Raw genomic sequence first — 16,776 nt, forward strand, 5'->3', positions numbered from 1 at the left:
CTCTCGCCATATGTGCTGCATTCTGAAGCTCACATACAAAGAGGAAAACGCCTCTCTGGATTATTTTTGAGAAGGAAGGTCCCCCTTCCTGCGCAAAAACAATACTGCCTATGTTGGTGAAAGGCAACAATATGTGCGCCACTGCAAGGGAAAAAGACAGGCATGCACCGTATTTCATAAATACGGTGCATTCTTGCCCTTTCACATTGGCACAGGCCAGCGCAGCAAGGAAACTTGCGGCGCAGCCCTAAGCCAATTCCTCATAAATTAGGCCCCTTGTTTTTAGCTACACCTTTGACTAAACCCCCACGCTCACTGGCATTTGATTTGCTTAACATGGTTTACTATTATTTCCCCTCCGTAAAAATGATTTGCTGTGGTAATTGGGGGCGTTTACGGTTGTCGATCATGACGAGTAACAGGTTCTAAAAAGGTTTGGCAGAAGGGGTCCTTATGCCTACAAAAGTTAGACAACGGGGGCTATGCATCAAAAAGTTTGACGACCCCTGCACTAGATGATGCCATTTCCACACATTATTGTTTATGCGCTGTATAGTTTTATCAGTAAAACTGTGTGTCTGTGCAAATGTAATGCTTATTCCAATTGAAAATGATGTCTGTAATGGCAGTGTGATACTACACCCTACTTTGCACCACTTAATGCCACTGCACACTACTCTGTAACACTACACTCTACCCCACTCCACTCTACTCTGCACCACTGCAGTTTATGCCAATGCACATTACTCCACTGCACTTAATGCCACTCTACTCTACACCACAGTACTCTATGCCACTCTGCTCCACTACACTACGCCAATGCCCTCTACTCAACTCTAATCTAATCTACACCACTGTTCTGTTCGACACTACACTCTACGCCAGTCCACTCTACGTGGCTCCCCTTAATGCCATTCTGCACCACTCCACTCTACACCACTGTACTCTATGACACTGCATTCTGTGACACTCAATTCTGCTCCACTCCACTCTACACTACACCACTCCACTCCAATCTACGACAATCTATGCCACTCTGCGGAATTCCACAACACTGCACCCTAAGCCACTCTACTCCACTCAATGCCACCCCACTCCACTTTCCTCTACACCACCAACTTTTAGCCTTGCTAAACAGCGGCCACGCTGGTGTATATGGCTAAAACACATTGGCAAAGTCAATAGCTCTTGTATAAGCAAGACTTATTGGCTTTTCTGATGCTTGGTTTTTCTCTGGCATCCACACTATACAAAATCAACTTACAAAAAAACCACAGACCAGCTTCCCTGTGGTATCCAACCATCTCTCTTTAGCATCTTTTTACCACACTGGTTCAAATACCAAATCATATGACTTGGCACCCACACACTTCTTTTGACTCTTTATTCACAGTGCCGAACTATGTACTTATGTGTCCAAGTTCTTGTCATCTCATGTGCTCCCCCACACTTCTACTTCCAGTCTTAAAAGGTCTCAACCTTATCACTCATGTTTAATATTCAAATGGTATTGTTTCTAACTTTTTAAAACTCAGTCTACACATTTTTTCTTCTGGAAATACGGTGCATGCCCCACAATTAACCCATGTTTTGAGGACAGCCGTTCATAGATAGATACAATAAATTAACAATATTTCGTTTGCTGGATGTAAAATATTGTTTTACAGATCAAATTTGAATGGACTGCAGGTGCGGCTGCTCCTAGTAGGCAACGGTGGGGGGAAGAGGGTGGTTAAAAAAAAACGTACCTGCTGGCCAACCGCCGCCACCTCTCCTGCGTCCTCTTGCTGGCTTCTTCTCTTCAGAGAAAGCATCCAGCTCCCAGCCTCCCGATAGCCAATTGGTAGGAGCGCTGTGGATCGACGCTCAGCCAGATAGTGGGAGGCTGGGCATGTTCTCCATGCAGGCTGTAATGCAGCCTTCATTGAGAGCATCCAAAGTGTGCAGGAATGTTTGGCCGGTCGCAGAGGGCCGGTCGGGAATTTCTGCACACTTACATAGTGCCCACCACTCCTCCCCCTGCTCTGAGAGCAGAGCAGATATGCCCTGCCCTACCCGCAGAGAGGCCGCAACAGGAAAAATAAAATAACATAGTTCTCATTTTTTTTTCCACGAGCCGCCACTGCGGACTGAGGGCTAGAGGCCACGGTTTTTATGGTTATGAATGGGGGAGGTAGGCGGAGTAGAGCACAGGCTTTAAACTTAGAAAGCTTTTTTTTTTACAATTCTCAATAATTCAAACACTCATTTTGCATAGATCAAAAAGCTTCAAAGTAAATGCCAGCGTTGTGTACTGAGACCATCTTAACTGTCACTTATTTGAAATTGTTCTCTGCAATCTATTTTTTTAATACTTTCGAACTGAGGCTGGAGTCTAGCTTAAGCTTCAGTGTCCTTTGCTCCTACATCACACATGGGAGAATGTCAAGTTTTCCAGAAAAAGTCACACTAAAGCATCCACGTTTGTGACTAATGTGTGTTGGAGTTGTTTGTATGTGGCTTCCCTGAAGGTAAAAGGCAAGAGGCCCGACTGATCTAATCAACTTCTTATTCTTCCAAAGTAGTTGAAAGTGATTTAGACCTTTGGTTCTTTTGACTTCTGTGGACCCTCAATTAAAACCAGGAACCCCCTTGAATCATTACTGGAATTCAGGAACCCCAACAGAGTCATTACTGGAATCTGAGGGCCCTGGCTTAAGCAATTTGGATATTTTGAACTTCAAAACAATACATAAAATACAAAAAAGTATTCATTAATTCACAAACCCATATAACAAAAATTAAATGTTCCTCTTAATGGGAAGGTTGGGGCTTTCGTAATCCAACAGAGGCCACCCATCGTCCATATTATATTCTGTTTATTTGCACTGCTCCCACAAATACATCTGAGGACATCCACCTCATTTTTAAACCCCAACAGCAAATTCCCTCACATTTACTTAACACTTAAAAATGTTCAATGTAACATTTTGTTTCTCCATTACATACTTTATTAACATGAAATATATTGTCTAAGCAGTCACGGTCCGCCGTAAGTAGGTGTCGGGTACCAACTCGGATCCCTGGACCACAGGTTAAAAACAACTGCTTTAGACTATTAGCTTGCATAAATGAAATCCACAAAAAGCTGTGTTGATAACCACCCCCTCTATTTTTCAAGTTTGTGAGCAGCACTTGTTACTCCCTTCTTCGTCCAATAACATATCCAGGGAACTTTCTGAAACATTCCAGATTGTATAAAATTACAAGAAAACAGGCCTTCCCCTTTGAGAGTGGAGCACTCTTTGGTTCCCTCATTCATTCCACTTTTAAACTGAAGTCTAACTCATTAGACCTGCAATTTATGTAGCACTTCATTCATACAGAGTTCCAGGGCGTGAAAGTGCATTATTGTGCGTGTAGTGAGGTGCTCAGTGGGAAATGTGTTGTACGTGCTGTGAGCCTATATGGATAGCTTTTCATCAGTGACATCTGGAGTCACCAGAGCCGTGCTATCATGTCTTAGATCATAGTGTTTATAGTATGACGGAGGAAGGAGAAGAAACCAGCTCATAATTAGCTGGTAACTGTAATTTAATCTGAAGATCCAAAGTTGAGTTTATGGTCATTTTTTCCCACTACACTTATTGTGCGAATATGGATTAGCAGACAGATAGAGATCCACCAATATTGAGTGTGTTACAGTCATACCCATGTCAGCACTAATATAGTGTTTTTAGGTTGAATTATGACATGCGGACAATGTCAGGATCTGTATGAATGGATCATATTAAAATCCTCCATGATGATATAAGTAGCAGACCTATTGGTACATTAACAGTCTCCACTTTTTCATACTGCACGGTTTGTGTTCTTTAGTGCAGAAAGTACAATGTGGAAGTAGCTGAATGCTCCAGAAAGTATGTTCCTTCACTGAGGACTGCCAAAGCCCTTCACCTCATATGAACCTTAATCTTTATTCTTGTGGAAGCCCTTCACATACACCAGGATGCACACATCACTAATAAACTGGTAGAATGGTTTAAAATGCTTACAGCGATGCACGGAAAACTCGGAAGTGATGAGTGGCCATTCTACCAAAGTGCGTATTCAAGTAGCCATACTACTTTGGATGACATTTTTCCTTGGGATCTTCCATTATCTTCCTTTTTCAATTTATTTCACTACATATTGTATTAGCTTTTATTAACTGAAGCAAAACCTGTCTTATTGATACAGCAATATGGCACTCTTAGCATCCCTTACAAATGGAAACCTACGCAGAATAAACTCTTCTGGGTTTTCTTTATGTTATACTCGCCAAACCTTCAGTTTTGAGACTCTTAATGCTTATAAAGTCAGTCATTATGTCTATTCTGACATGAAGACTGAACAGAGGCGATCATCTTAAATATATATGTTGTGCACATGATAGGAGCGGCAACGCATCCTTACAAGTTACTTCACTATATATTGTTTACTTAGTTTAAAGCTGCTCCTTGGCGAGTATGCTGCATGCGTGATCACTTACTGAGCAATAGTAGAACATTTGTGTTTAGTTTGTCACTCAGTAATGTATCAATGGGAACACCAACTCAATAAACACCAACGCCAACTGCATATCCTTCTTGAATCGTAGATCTCGCTGAAAGTAATTCCGGATTTCAAACATGTTACCATGTGAAGTATGGTATATGGAACAGCCCAAAAAGAAAATGTTATTAAATGAAACGACCACATGGTACTAATATATAAGATATGCCACACTGAAAAAAACCCATTAATGATTAAATGCTTCGAGCTGTCTGGTACTCTGGATCCACACAGAAACTAGAATGCTAGCTGGAGGGTGTCCGCAGGCCAACCTTCATTCAGGATTCTCTTGGCCCATCAACAGCCCATAGGTAGAATGGAGAAAGCAGCTGCAGACTGGTGAGGATAACAGCTGACTGAACACACAAGCTTACAATCATTTATAAACACACTCTAGTACCACGATCACTTCTGCGATGCTTACCAATGGATAGAGAGTAAACAATGGAGGGATCAGGGTTCTAGCCTGACCTAACTTTCTCACTGGCTGTCAGACAAAAGTGTTCTAAAATAACAGCAACATATTAATTGTGCTGCCACAGTAGATCTTACTATTTGAACTAATTTAACGAAGAGTGAATCTGGCTCTTTTAGGTTCTTCAACTATTTGCTTCTACTTACCCAACTTGCTACTTTGCTCGTTGTCCCTTCCGGGTGCAGAATTCGACACTGTATTCTTTACAATACATCACCCTTCTATATTCACCTCAAATTCGATTCCATCATTTGGTTACATTTTATTCCGATTTAATTTTCCTCAACAAACAGACTTGGTGTTTTGACTGCATCCACTTTAAGAACATGGAAAATTTAACTTTTAATAGTCAACTTTTTAAAAATAAATTCATTTGGCTATACTTTCCATTTGCTTCACATCTTATGTGTGCACTTCATTTACTCGTGATCACTATAAAATTAGAACACAGTGACCAACATAATATACTAGGATTTCTCCAGACACAAAAAGCATGGCGAGATACACCATGCTCCATCCTGCAGGGAAACTCTAAAGTAGCACACAATGACAAAGAACACCGAAGACATTTTATTGCAAGTTTATTAACCCACGAAATCCTGCTGAACTACACAAGTCTCCCCCATCTTGTTCTGCCGAAGTTACAGCAAACCACTGTAGTTTATGATTGGTAGGATGGGGCTGCGGGGTCTTGCAGATATGCTTCCTGATGCAGCAAATTCTAGCGGCATTTCTTCAAGAGAAAGAATGTTAAAAAAACAAATGGTCACTGTAATATCTGGACAGAAGTGTTCTTGTTAAACAGTGTCTGAGTGGAGCAATAGCATGAATAGCCAAGACTCTTCCTGAGGGACCCCAAGGCAAACAGTAACGTCTCAGTGATTTGGGATGGCGTGCTCAAAGCAATAACCATTAATGCACTCTGGAAAAAACACCCATATATACACAGTGGAATGTGGCCTAGGTTTCCTGATGGTCTTTGGAGTTGGATTTTAGTTTTCCATTCAGTAAACTCATGACATGCAATTTAAAGTAAAGACCCCTCCCCTCTAAATGGGGTACCAAAATAAGTTAGCCTAATGAACCTGTGAAAGTCCAGAAGTCATTGCTTTATTTGCAGAATGTTGTGTTCCATGGGGGACAACACACACATGAATAGGGAGAAAAAACATCAAACGATGAGACGGGCAGTTTGACAGGCAAGGCAGTCATTCAAACATGAGGAATGGGTGCACACAAAGCCTGCACTATGTAGATTAAATTGTAGACAATAGGCCAAAAGCGTTTTCTAGATGAAACCTAAAGAAAGTAGAGTTAACTTCAGGAAAACTAGAAGCCCTTTGGCAACATCCTATTTCCACTTGATTCCTCCAAAAAGGGCACAGAAGGAATTTGATGAAGGGAAATTATAGGTCCGAAATGTATTATTAGGCAAAAACTTTAGCCTCAAAACTATCCAACAGAATAGACGATACATAAATATGAATCCAACAACTAACTTCACATCAAGCACATCACAGGACAGATTTACACATGTAGCAGAACACCTAAAACATCAAGGAGCATTGCTAATGGCAATTTATGCACTATAGACAAAAATATATATTTTATGCACCAATACCCTTCAACTGAGATAGAAATATCTGAAAAAGCACCCAAGGAAACCAGCGAGTAACAAAAGCATATTAAAGATCCAATATCAGAGAAAACGTGTTATAAATAATGTGATTAATAAATATAAGAAACAGGCACATTTTGATACAGAAACAAAACTGGACGGCACAGGTGTACTCTAACACAAAGGTAAACGTATGCCCATATTTGTATGGTGGTCTCTGCAAACCATCAATTTTAGATTCCTACAGCCAGATGCCAAGGGTGAATACATAAAATTTTCATTTTCCCCCAGTCTGATTAATGTTGCCTTTAAGTCTTAAATAGCATAGTATACTCTAGTTTCATCCTCTACTGATCACATTATTATCATGGATATTGAACAGGTGAATTGTGAACACAAATGCAGCCCTGCCTAGAAGTTTACTCTTGCAGCTTCCAGTATAACATCATATATTCACAGCTTGTAAGGGAGCAGACTGGGACCAAGAAAGCCACAAAGACACAGGTGCTGAGAACCAAAAATAAGTCAGATAATGAATGCACAAAATAGATGAAGGCACATTTAGATTCAGTAGCAGTGTTCACTGACTGGGAGATGAAGATGTGGAATACCACATTGTAGAATTCCCAAGAGCCCTTTATGTAATGTTCAGAAACCTAAAGACCAATAAGTGACTTTGGGTCTGATTTAGATCTTTGTCACAATGGTGACAGACATTCCGTCCCCCGAAATATAAATCCCATTATAGGCTTTTGGGGTTTAGATTTCGACGGACAGGATGTCCATCACTGTTGAGACAGAATAACCTGTCCGCTAAGATCTAAATGAGGCCCTTAATAGTTCTCGGGTACACCACAATCGTGCCATGTTACATATGAAAGTGTGAATCTATGTTATCTGGGCTCTAGCCAAGTCCAGCTTCTAAAGTTCATCCAATGCCAACCTTAGAGACCAACTAACAAGAATACCCCACATCTGTCATAAAGACAGGTGCATGGTTATTTACAGCAAATTGTCTGGCAGAAGAATGCCTCCCACTGTCTGAACGTATAACATCCTAAACCAACACTCAGTGAGGGAAGAAGCAATTTTGGGAACATGACTAGTTTCAACTGGTACATGTTTAAACATTTCATGGAATCAAAGGGGTGTGCAGTGAACCCTTTCTAATGTAATACCTTGAGGTCCGCTGCACACGTGTGAAATCATGGTTACAATAGTTCACTTCCTAAAACTCACCTTCTGGGAAGACTCGCTCTCCTTTTGGTGCTTATGCCGTTCACAGCCGAGCTTGTCTTCAAGCTTTTTTGTACAGGAATGAGCCTCCTTCAGTTCATGAGTGGTCTCTTCAGCCTTGTCCATCATACGACGTTTGATCTGTCAATGAAATGTCCAAGAGTAATGAAACAAACCTCAAAATACCCTTACACTGAGGAGAAAGTCAAATCTCTTTATGTTGGGGTGCTTACGAATTTACACCGGTATCCTGGTCCAATAGGAAGACCCACTTCTTAATGAGATTATTTTCTTATTTTGACTTTTATATGGCGCTAGCCAGACCTGAAGGTATCAGAGCGCGTTACATGTTATGTGGTAGCAAGAGGTACATGAGAGGATTATGAGTCATACTTGAACAATACAGCATTACGTGGTTTTAAAGCAGTGCAGACAACACAACACCAAGAGTCCTGGGCTCTAAAATTGAATGCACCCCAGATACAACCATAGCTATAAACTCAGTTATCTAAATTAGGTCCAGGAGGGCTTGATCCATGCCATTTTCAGGATAAATATACAGTAAATGGGTTCTGTTACTTTACGGAATGTAAATATATCCTATGTTGAGAAGCTACAAATCTGGCATGGATCAAAACCTCTCAGGCTTATATGGGGCCACCCCAACTGTGGAATTTTTCACGAAAGGTGACATGCCTCTTAAGCTCCTCAAAAGAACAATCACTTGTTCTCATCTCTCGATCCCAATCCACACGTATATTTTGTTGGGGAATAATGGGAACTTTCAAGGGTGGTATTCTTTTGCCTAATCCATAACATAAATTGTAGATGTTATGATATGGGTGGTCATTGGACACAATTGTAGAACAAATGGCAGTTCGGTGGATATAGTACTGAGAGGAGTGTACAGGTCTTTGGGTATAGTAATGTTAGAGGGTAGGCCCTTGGTTCATAGACTGGATGTTGACACGTAGAAATAGATGAATCAACTGAAACTTAAACAGAGAAAGGAGCAATCAAGTGTTTCATCATTTTCTTGTCCAAATAGGTGGGGTTGTGGGGTAGAATTTAAGATCTTTGCTTGAGAGTAGGGAGATATTCTCATATGGTCAGAGTAGAAGCAAGGAATCCAATGTGGAAAGACGCCAGGTGCAGTAGGGGGTATAAATACAGTGTTAAACCAATCACTATATTGTCAAGATTAACATGCTCTGATTCTCACCTCCTCCAGTCTTTCAGCATGTGCTATGATGCACGGGATAGTAGATCTTAATTCTCGGTTCTCATGTTCAATAGCCTTTACTCTGTAAAAAAACACAAGCAAGTTGAATGCACCTACATCAACACACCGCAACTTTCAGATCAAGTGCTTAGAGCTTTCTTTCAACAATGCAGCTAGCGGTCAGTCTCTTTACCAGCTCAGGGTTGAAAGACTTTGTAGACATGAATTTAGCACCCACATTTACGGTCAGCAATAGAGCTACACACATCGACACTATGCTCGCTGTAAGTAGAGTTTTATCTTGCTCTGCAGTCAATAAGAGATTCACTAGACGAACACATTACATTCAACAGCTGTGAATCAATATGTTAAATCTGCATATACGACTTGGCTAAGTTGGTTTGAATATAGTGAATGGGGAAGAGCTACAATTATACACAAGTAGCTTTTCTTTATCCATCAAAATATTATCAAAACCACTGGTTTAGACAAGCACACAATACCTTCATAAAACTGGAGAACAGCGGAAATAAAACGTGTTATTAGTGGACAAACTGTAGCTGAACTAGTGTGAATGATACATTTTCGAAGTTCAGTGTCCCAGGGTTTCGAATTCCCTGGAATGAGCCTTGATTACATGCCCCCATTTGATGAAGTACACTGTCAACAGGTATACTTAGTTTTTAATGGATTTTCCTTTCATCTTCATGAACAGGACTTCTTAGCTACACTCCTTAAAGAGACACTTACCAGATGATTATGCCTCAGCACGCATCGCTTCTTGAAAAGGGACTGCTTAATCTCACTGACACGGTTTTCCCTACAGGATTGCTCTGGTTTCTGGGTGACACATATTGCTCATCCTTCGAGTAGCCTGACATGGTTTAAATGGCATGTGCATGATTCTAAAGACACCAAAAGGAACTTTAATTTTCTAAGGGTCAGAACCCGGCTCCTTGTGTAGAAACCAATCGGAAAGAGTGGACTTTCAGGTAATGCTAATCCTTGCATTATGCCCAAAAATGGCAAGGCAGGCAACTTGTTTGTAATGATAAGGAACATACTTCCTCCTATTTGAGGATAGGCACAAACCAAGTACAAACTGAAGTGAAGACTTATATTCTGCTTTAAAGGTATTTACTCTTATTGACATGGAAGGAAAAATATCCCATGCCCTCTCGGAATGCTGTTGCCATCACAACTCTCTAATGACTACTCAAGGCTTAAAGAAGTACCTTGAACTGACTGACGATGTTTGAGTCCAATCCTAAGAAAAACTTCCTGAAGGAATGCTGAGATTATGTGAAAGTAAGAAACCCGACAGGCAATTTTTCTACTTAAAGATAAAGCTATCACCTGAAAAGTTGGCTTCATGTGTTTTTATTATAAACTTGTCTGGTAACAAAAATCAATATGTCTAGTGCCTTTCAATATTTAATATTTTTCCTAACCCAGTATACATATGTATGGTGAAATTCATGTGTGGAACTTTTTACTGTATTTTGGGTACACAGGCTGATTTCCCACCTTAAAATGTGTAGATGTAGGTCTCTGGAGTGCAGAGCCCTGCATCACATGTGCAACCGGACAATAAAATATGTTTTCAACAAAAAAAATGTGTAGATGTAGTGGCAAAATTGTGCAAGCTGCAATGCCAATCAGGTAAAAACAGCAGAACCGAATGCTTAACACCTCTCAGGTTTGCTATGAACAACCACGCATTTGTTGTTCTAGTTTGCCTTACTGTAAAACATACAGATGCACTTTGTTCAATGGAGGTCTTGAAAAGCAGGGTTGACAGCCAAAGAGTCTTCAGTCAAGACGCTGGAGGTTTCTCTCCTCCATCACATAGTGTTTGACTATGTCTTTGGAAATCACGGGAATTTACTGTTCGAACTAATTTGTGGAACACAACAAGTCAGATTTGATCCACTTGGTAGCCCTGGCTGCCAGGTCGCGGTGTAACATGTTTTGTCCTAAGCCCAAAAATGTCAGAGAAACAGAGCAAATGGCCTTCTTGGAAATAAATGTACTTGGTTTTTACACCTCTCTCCTTCACAGCTGGTTCAAAGTTACCTATAGTGATATTCAAGACTGGAAAAGCCCTCTAAAGAAGAATGCTATTTTAAAATAATTTTGTAGAGCTTCATGCGTGATCATCTCGTGGCACCTGTTAGACCCTGACATAGGAAACAGTTTTCAGCTTTTTTAGCAGGTTTTCATGTATGGAGAACATAGGTAATTGCTGAAAACATACGAGCATGCCCAAATGGTGGTTGAAAAAAAGCTAGGGCGATAAAGGGGGTCACGCAAGACTAAAATAGCCTTTAGGATAGAGGTCATACTCTTAATGCAAACACAGTAATCAACTGACTCTTTATTGGTGGGACATACTATAACGTGCATAAAAAGCACTTTTGTTTAATGAGAATCTAGCTAACCACAGGGATGCCAACACCTCGTTCTCTGGTTTTATTAGACTGTAATAATTCGCCATCACATTACCTGCCACCAAAGTGCAGTGAGAATGCATTCTGATTAAGGCTCCGTTCAGGGAACCATGCCGGAAGAGGAAGGCGCTATTTTTGTGTGTCAAATGAACACACAAAACCAGTGGGGACTTAAAGTAACACTGAGTGCTCTACACTGAAAACTGCCCAAGAACTACCGATTTCCAATATGCAGCAAAGGCAGGCTCTGAATAGGGGAATTAAACCATGGTCTTAATAGAGAAGACAACTGGCACTCTCACATGACAAAAAGGTGGAATAAGGATACAGTTATCAGCTGAGGAAAAAAAGGGGAATTAGACCATAATTGACAAATCGGAAATCCAGTTAAAATAATCAGCGGCAAAGTTCCTGAGAATGTTACACGTTGTATGGAGAAGAAAAGTTAAATCAAGCTGCTCCTGCAGAGAGCGTATTCTTTTCTTTGTCAATGCAGCACTTGGAATGTAAAGTCTTTCTTTTTTTCCATTTTACCTACAGTATTTTTTTAAAGGCAGTGGGTAAAATATGATTTTGGTGATGAATTCACATTCACCGTGATGTCAGAGGCATTTTATTTACATGTTTAAAGCTATAAAACCAAGAAAGAACCCATATCATAGAACTAGAACCGGTACAGGTGTAGGGATGGCGAATACATTAGCCTCAATATGATTTACGACTTTTAGGCAGAACGTAACGGCAAGAGGAATTTAATTTTGGCATAATAAGTGCTTTAGATTTAAATTGCACAGTTCAGGTGCAAATAGAGATGTGTTACACTAACAAGTATTATTCGTTCAAAGTGATTGCCGAGGGCAGTTAACCATAAGCCTTGCATTACAAGAACAGAATGACCATATTTCAGTATCACTCATGTACTGTTGGTGGGGACATGAGAAGGGTGGCCCGACCCATGGGTCTGCAGGGTGTCTCTGGCTATAAATCAATTATCATTGGGAAAAAGTCGACATTTCAGTTGCAGCATAAAATCAGGCAGGCCAAGGACTAAGACATGGTGAAATCAATAGCATTATGGGAGCACTTTCCTAAAGATTCTAGGAAGCAGAATTTGATTAAATACTGAAACTAAGTTTAGAAGTGTTTCTAAGGTACTACGAAGAGCTTGTCTGCATGACCGGACATTTGCTTTTCATGGTTTGTTTTATTTGTGATTTATACAGCGTGGCTTATCACACTTGAGGGTATCCAGGCGCTGTTCCATGGGCACAGGGAGATTACGATATTTGTCCAGAATCACAGGATGTTGCGCCGACGCAGAGACTCAAACCCGGATCCCCAGCTCCCAAGTCGGCAGCTCTGGCCACTGCGCAAAATCACCTCTCTTTTGTAGCCTGAGCAAGCTAGATTCATTGGGATGCATACTTCTTGCAGGAGTCTACGTAGTGCTACCACAAAGGTTGCCTGACTCCTGTTATAAGGTAGGATGCAGAAGTGTGGCTATGAGTAACAGTGATGCGCACTTACTAAAAGCATTTTTTGCAAAACGCTCCTGCCATTTCACAAAAATGAGAATATATGGACAGAAGTGTATTGCTGCGCGGGCGGGGCTTTACTGCAGCTCCTGCACCTGATGGCAATGATGTCGCTATTCCAAGCAGTAGTAGTAAAACATCTTTATTGTTTAGACACATGTCCATAAAACAATACACTCACAACATTCTGTAGCCAAGTAAAACATTTTTTTCAAAAGGAATTAGTTACTTACCTGTACACTATAGTTCTCCAGTATTATCTTTCATAGATTCACATGCTTGTATCTTCCCCGTCGTCATGGTGGGAGTCTCACGGTAACAGAATGACCAAGCAGTATCATAGAGAAGAAAAACTGCATAGAAAATCCCCATAGGGGCTGTACTATTTGGTAACCAGACCATTTCTTTGTTTTGGTCCAAAAGCCAGCCAATCAGAAATGCTGCCCTGCCCTCACACTCCCCAGCAGCAGCTTCCTGCCTCAGATTTCCGTCCCCGAGTGAGAGACATGGATAAATACCGAGAACAAGATCTGCCTGAGAAACGGGGAGGCGGGCGGGCGCATGTGAATCTATGAAAGATAATACTGGAGAACTATAGTGTACAGGTAAGTAACTAATTCCTTCTCCAGTATTACATCTTTCATAGATTCACATGCTTGTATCAGAGTAGTAAGCAGTGCTCACCATACTGGTAGCGTTTCCAGGGCAGAACCTAGAAGGAAGCTCTGCCGCAAAGCAATGACATAATAGTAGCTAGGAAAGCATCAGCAATACGATAAATGCATGTAAGTACAAGTCAAAGTACTGTATAGCAAAAAACAATATGCCATCAGGCCATACCTTACTGGAATAGACGCTTCAGAACAGCCTGCCCCACTGCCGTGTCCTCCTTCCACGCAGTGTCTAGGCAGTAGTGTCTTGTAAATGAATGCACACTCTTCCACGTTGCTGCTCTGCAGATGTCTGGCAGTGCCACTCCTGCGAACAAGGCCATCGAGGTTGCCATCTTCCTCGTTGAATGTGCATGCACTTTAGAACATAGCGGCTTCCCCGCTTTGTCGTGACATTTCAGGATGGCTGAGGATATCCATCTAGCAATACTCAGTCTCGACAATGGAAGGCCTTTTCTCTGCCCTTCAAATGCAATGAATAATTGCTTGGACTTGCGGAACGTTTTTGTCCTTTCAATGTAGAACTTTAGGCATCTAGAAATGTCTAGAGAGTGTAAGGCTCTTTCTGCTTCCGAGGTTGGCTTGCTGAAGAAAGTAGGTAAAATAATGGGTTCGTTGAGGTGAAAAGACGTCGCCACCTTGGGAATAAAGGTAGGATTTGTTCTCAATATAACCCTGTCCTGACGAAATTGTAAGAAGGGTTCCTCCACTGAAAAGGCCTGGATTTCGCTAACCCTCCTTGCAGATGTTAAGGCGAGGAGGAGGGCCGTTTTCCATGACAGGAACTGCAAGTCTGTCTTATGTATGGGCTCAAAGGGTGGCCTCATAAGCTGCGATAGAACTGTATTGAGGTGCCACGGCACAGGTGGGCGTTGGATGGGCGGGAAGACTCTAAAGAGTCCCTTGATAAATTCCTTTATTACTCTGGATGACCAGAGAGATGGTTCATTTGGCTTTCGCCTGAATCGTGATATTGCTGCTAAGTGCACTTTGACTGAAGCATGCGACAGGCCTGACTTTGATAGTAAAAGCAGGTAAGGCAGGATACCTTCAGGCTGAACCTCAAACGGATGCAAGTTTTGTCTGCTGCACCAGTGGCAGAAACGGGTCCATTTTGCTGTATATGTTTTGTTCGTCGATACAGCTCTCGCTTGTGAGAGAATATGCCTGCACTCTTGCGAAATATCTAGATTCTGAAATTCACGCTCGTGAGGTTCCATGCGGACAACTTTAGAGAGTGTAGGTCCGGATGCAGAATCTGCCCTTTCTCCATGGAGATGAGGTCTTGAAATGTCGGGAGCTGGATCTTGTCGCCCCTCGACAATTGAAGGAGGTCTGAAAACCACGCCTGTCTTGGCCAGGCTGGTGCAATCATTATGATCCGGCACGGTTCCGATCTCATCTTGCGCAGGATGCGCGGTATCAACGGGAACGGAGGGAACGCGTATGCAAACCTTCCTGTCCAGTCCATGAGGAATGCATTTCCTATGGATCCCTGTTGACGGTACCTTGACGCAAAGTGAGCGCACTTTGAATTGCTTTGAGTCGCGAACAAATCTAATGTGGGAGTGCCCCACTTTTGAAACAGAATGCGAATTTGAGTGTCGTGTAGTTCCCACTCGTGCGTCGCATTGGGAGTGCGGCTCAGGGCGTCCGCCCGAGTGTTGAGGACTCCCTGTATATGCTGAACTTGGATCGAAATTTCGTTGGTTATGAGCCATTTCCAGATCCTTTGAGCCAGTGTCGACAGCTGTTTGGATCTCGTCCCGCCCTGTTTCAGCAGGTAAAACATGGTCGTGGTGCTGTCCGTTTGGATAAGTACTGACGATTGTCGTATTCTGGGAAGGAATGCTTGAAGCCCTAGGAACACCGCCTTGAGCTCCAACATGTTTATGTGAAGCTGAGCTTCCCAATCTGACCAAAGGCCCTGAATTTCCAGCTCTTGAAGATGCGCGCCCCATCCTTTCAGCGAAGCGTCCGTTGTCATCACGAAATCGTGATCTCGATGAATGAAGCTCAGTCCCTGGTTCAGGTTCTTTAGGATCTTCCACCATGACATGGCCACCTTCATACGGGTCGTGATGGTAATGCGATCCTCGAAGGTTCCACTGGCCTGTACCCACTGTTCGTCGAGCTGTTCCTGCAAAGGTCTCATTCGCAGACGACAGTTTGGTACCAATGGGATGCAGGATGACATCATCCCCAACATGGACTTGTAAATCCTCACGGAAGTGGACTTTTTTGCTTGAAGAGAAGCCGTTAGCCCCCTGATCTTTCTCATCCGATCTTCGGAAGGGTAGGCTTTCCCTGCCTTGGTGCATATCCATGCCCCTAGGAATTGAATGCCTTGGGCCGGAGTCAGCGAGGACTTCTCTAAGTTGGTTCTCAGACCTAATCGCTGAAACAATCGGATGCAGCTCTGTAGAGCTTCTGCTGCGTCCCTGAAAGATGGACCTGTCACCAACCAGTCGTCCAGGTATGGGTAAATGTAATGCCCTTGCAGTCTTAAGTGGGCCGCCACCGGGGCCATGTATTTGGTGAACACCCTCGGGGCTGATTTGAGTCCGAATGGCAGGACTTTGAACTGGAAGTGGCGACTCTCCACAACAAACCTCAAATACTTCCTGTGCTTCCGATGGATGGGAATATGGAAGTACGCATCCATGAGATCCAAGGACGCCAAGTAGTCTTTGTCCTTTAACATGAGTAAGATCTCTTGCAACGACAACATTCTGAAGGGTATCTTTTTTATGTAATGATTGAGATCCCTCAGGTCCAATACCTGTCTCCATTTCTGGGTCTGTTTCTTTTTGATGAGGAAGAAATGTGAATAGAAGCCTCTCCCTCTGAGATGCTGTGGGACTTCCTCTATGGCTCCCTTTCGTAGAAGCGAGAGAACTTCCTTCTGCATTTCTTTGCGATGATGGTTGAGCCTGAGTACTGGCGGGTGGTCCGGTGGTATCTCCACAAATTCCAGTGTGTGGCCCCTGCTTATGA

At 42.3% G+C, this 16,776-nt stretch overlaps 1 protein-coding gene across 5 annotated transcripts in view; it reads right to left on the bottom strand.

The window, feature by feature from the left end:
* RAB11FIP3 (RAB11 family interacting protein 3) overlaps positions 1 to 16,776 on the bottom strand; it is a 531,587-nt gene that overhangs the window by 40,634 nt on the left and 474,177 nt on the right. For 4 of the 5 annotated variants that reach the window (XM_086941175.1, XM_086941173.1, XM_086941176.1 and 1 more), the window contains 2 exons: positions 9,124 to 9,205; positions 7,905 to 8,042 (listed from right to left, as the gene is read on the bottom strand). In XM_086941175.1, coding sequence (XP_086797301.1) covers positions 7,905 to 8,042; positions 9,124 to 9,205 — 220 coding nt within the window. Of the gene's footprint in view, positions 1 to 5,611; positions 5,781 to 7,904; positions 8,043 to 9,123; positions 9,206 to 16,776 lie in introns of those variants that run through there. The other variant, XM_086941177.1, reaches the window with a different exon arrangement.

Source organism: Lissotriton vulgaris, chromosome 10, assembly GCF_964263255.1.
Source record: "Lissotriton vulgaris chromosome 10, aLisVul1.2, whole genome shotgun sequence".
NCBI lineage: Eukaryota > Metazoa > Chordata > Amphibia > Caudata > Salamandridae > Lissotriton > Lissotriton vulgaris.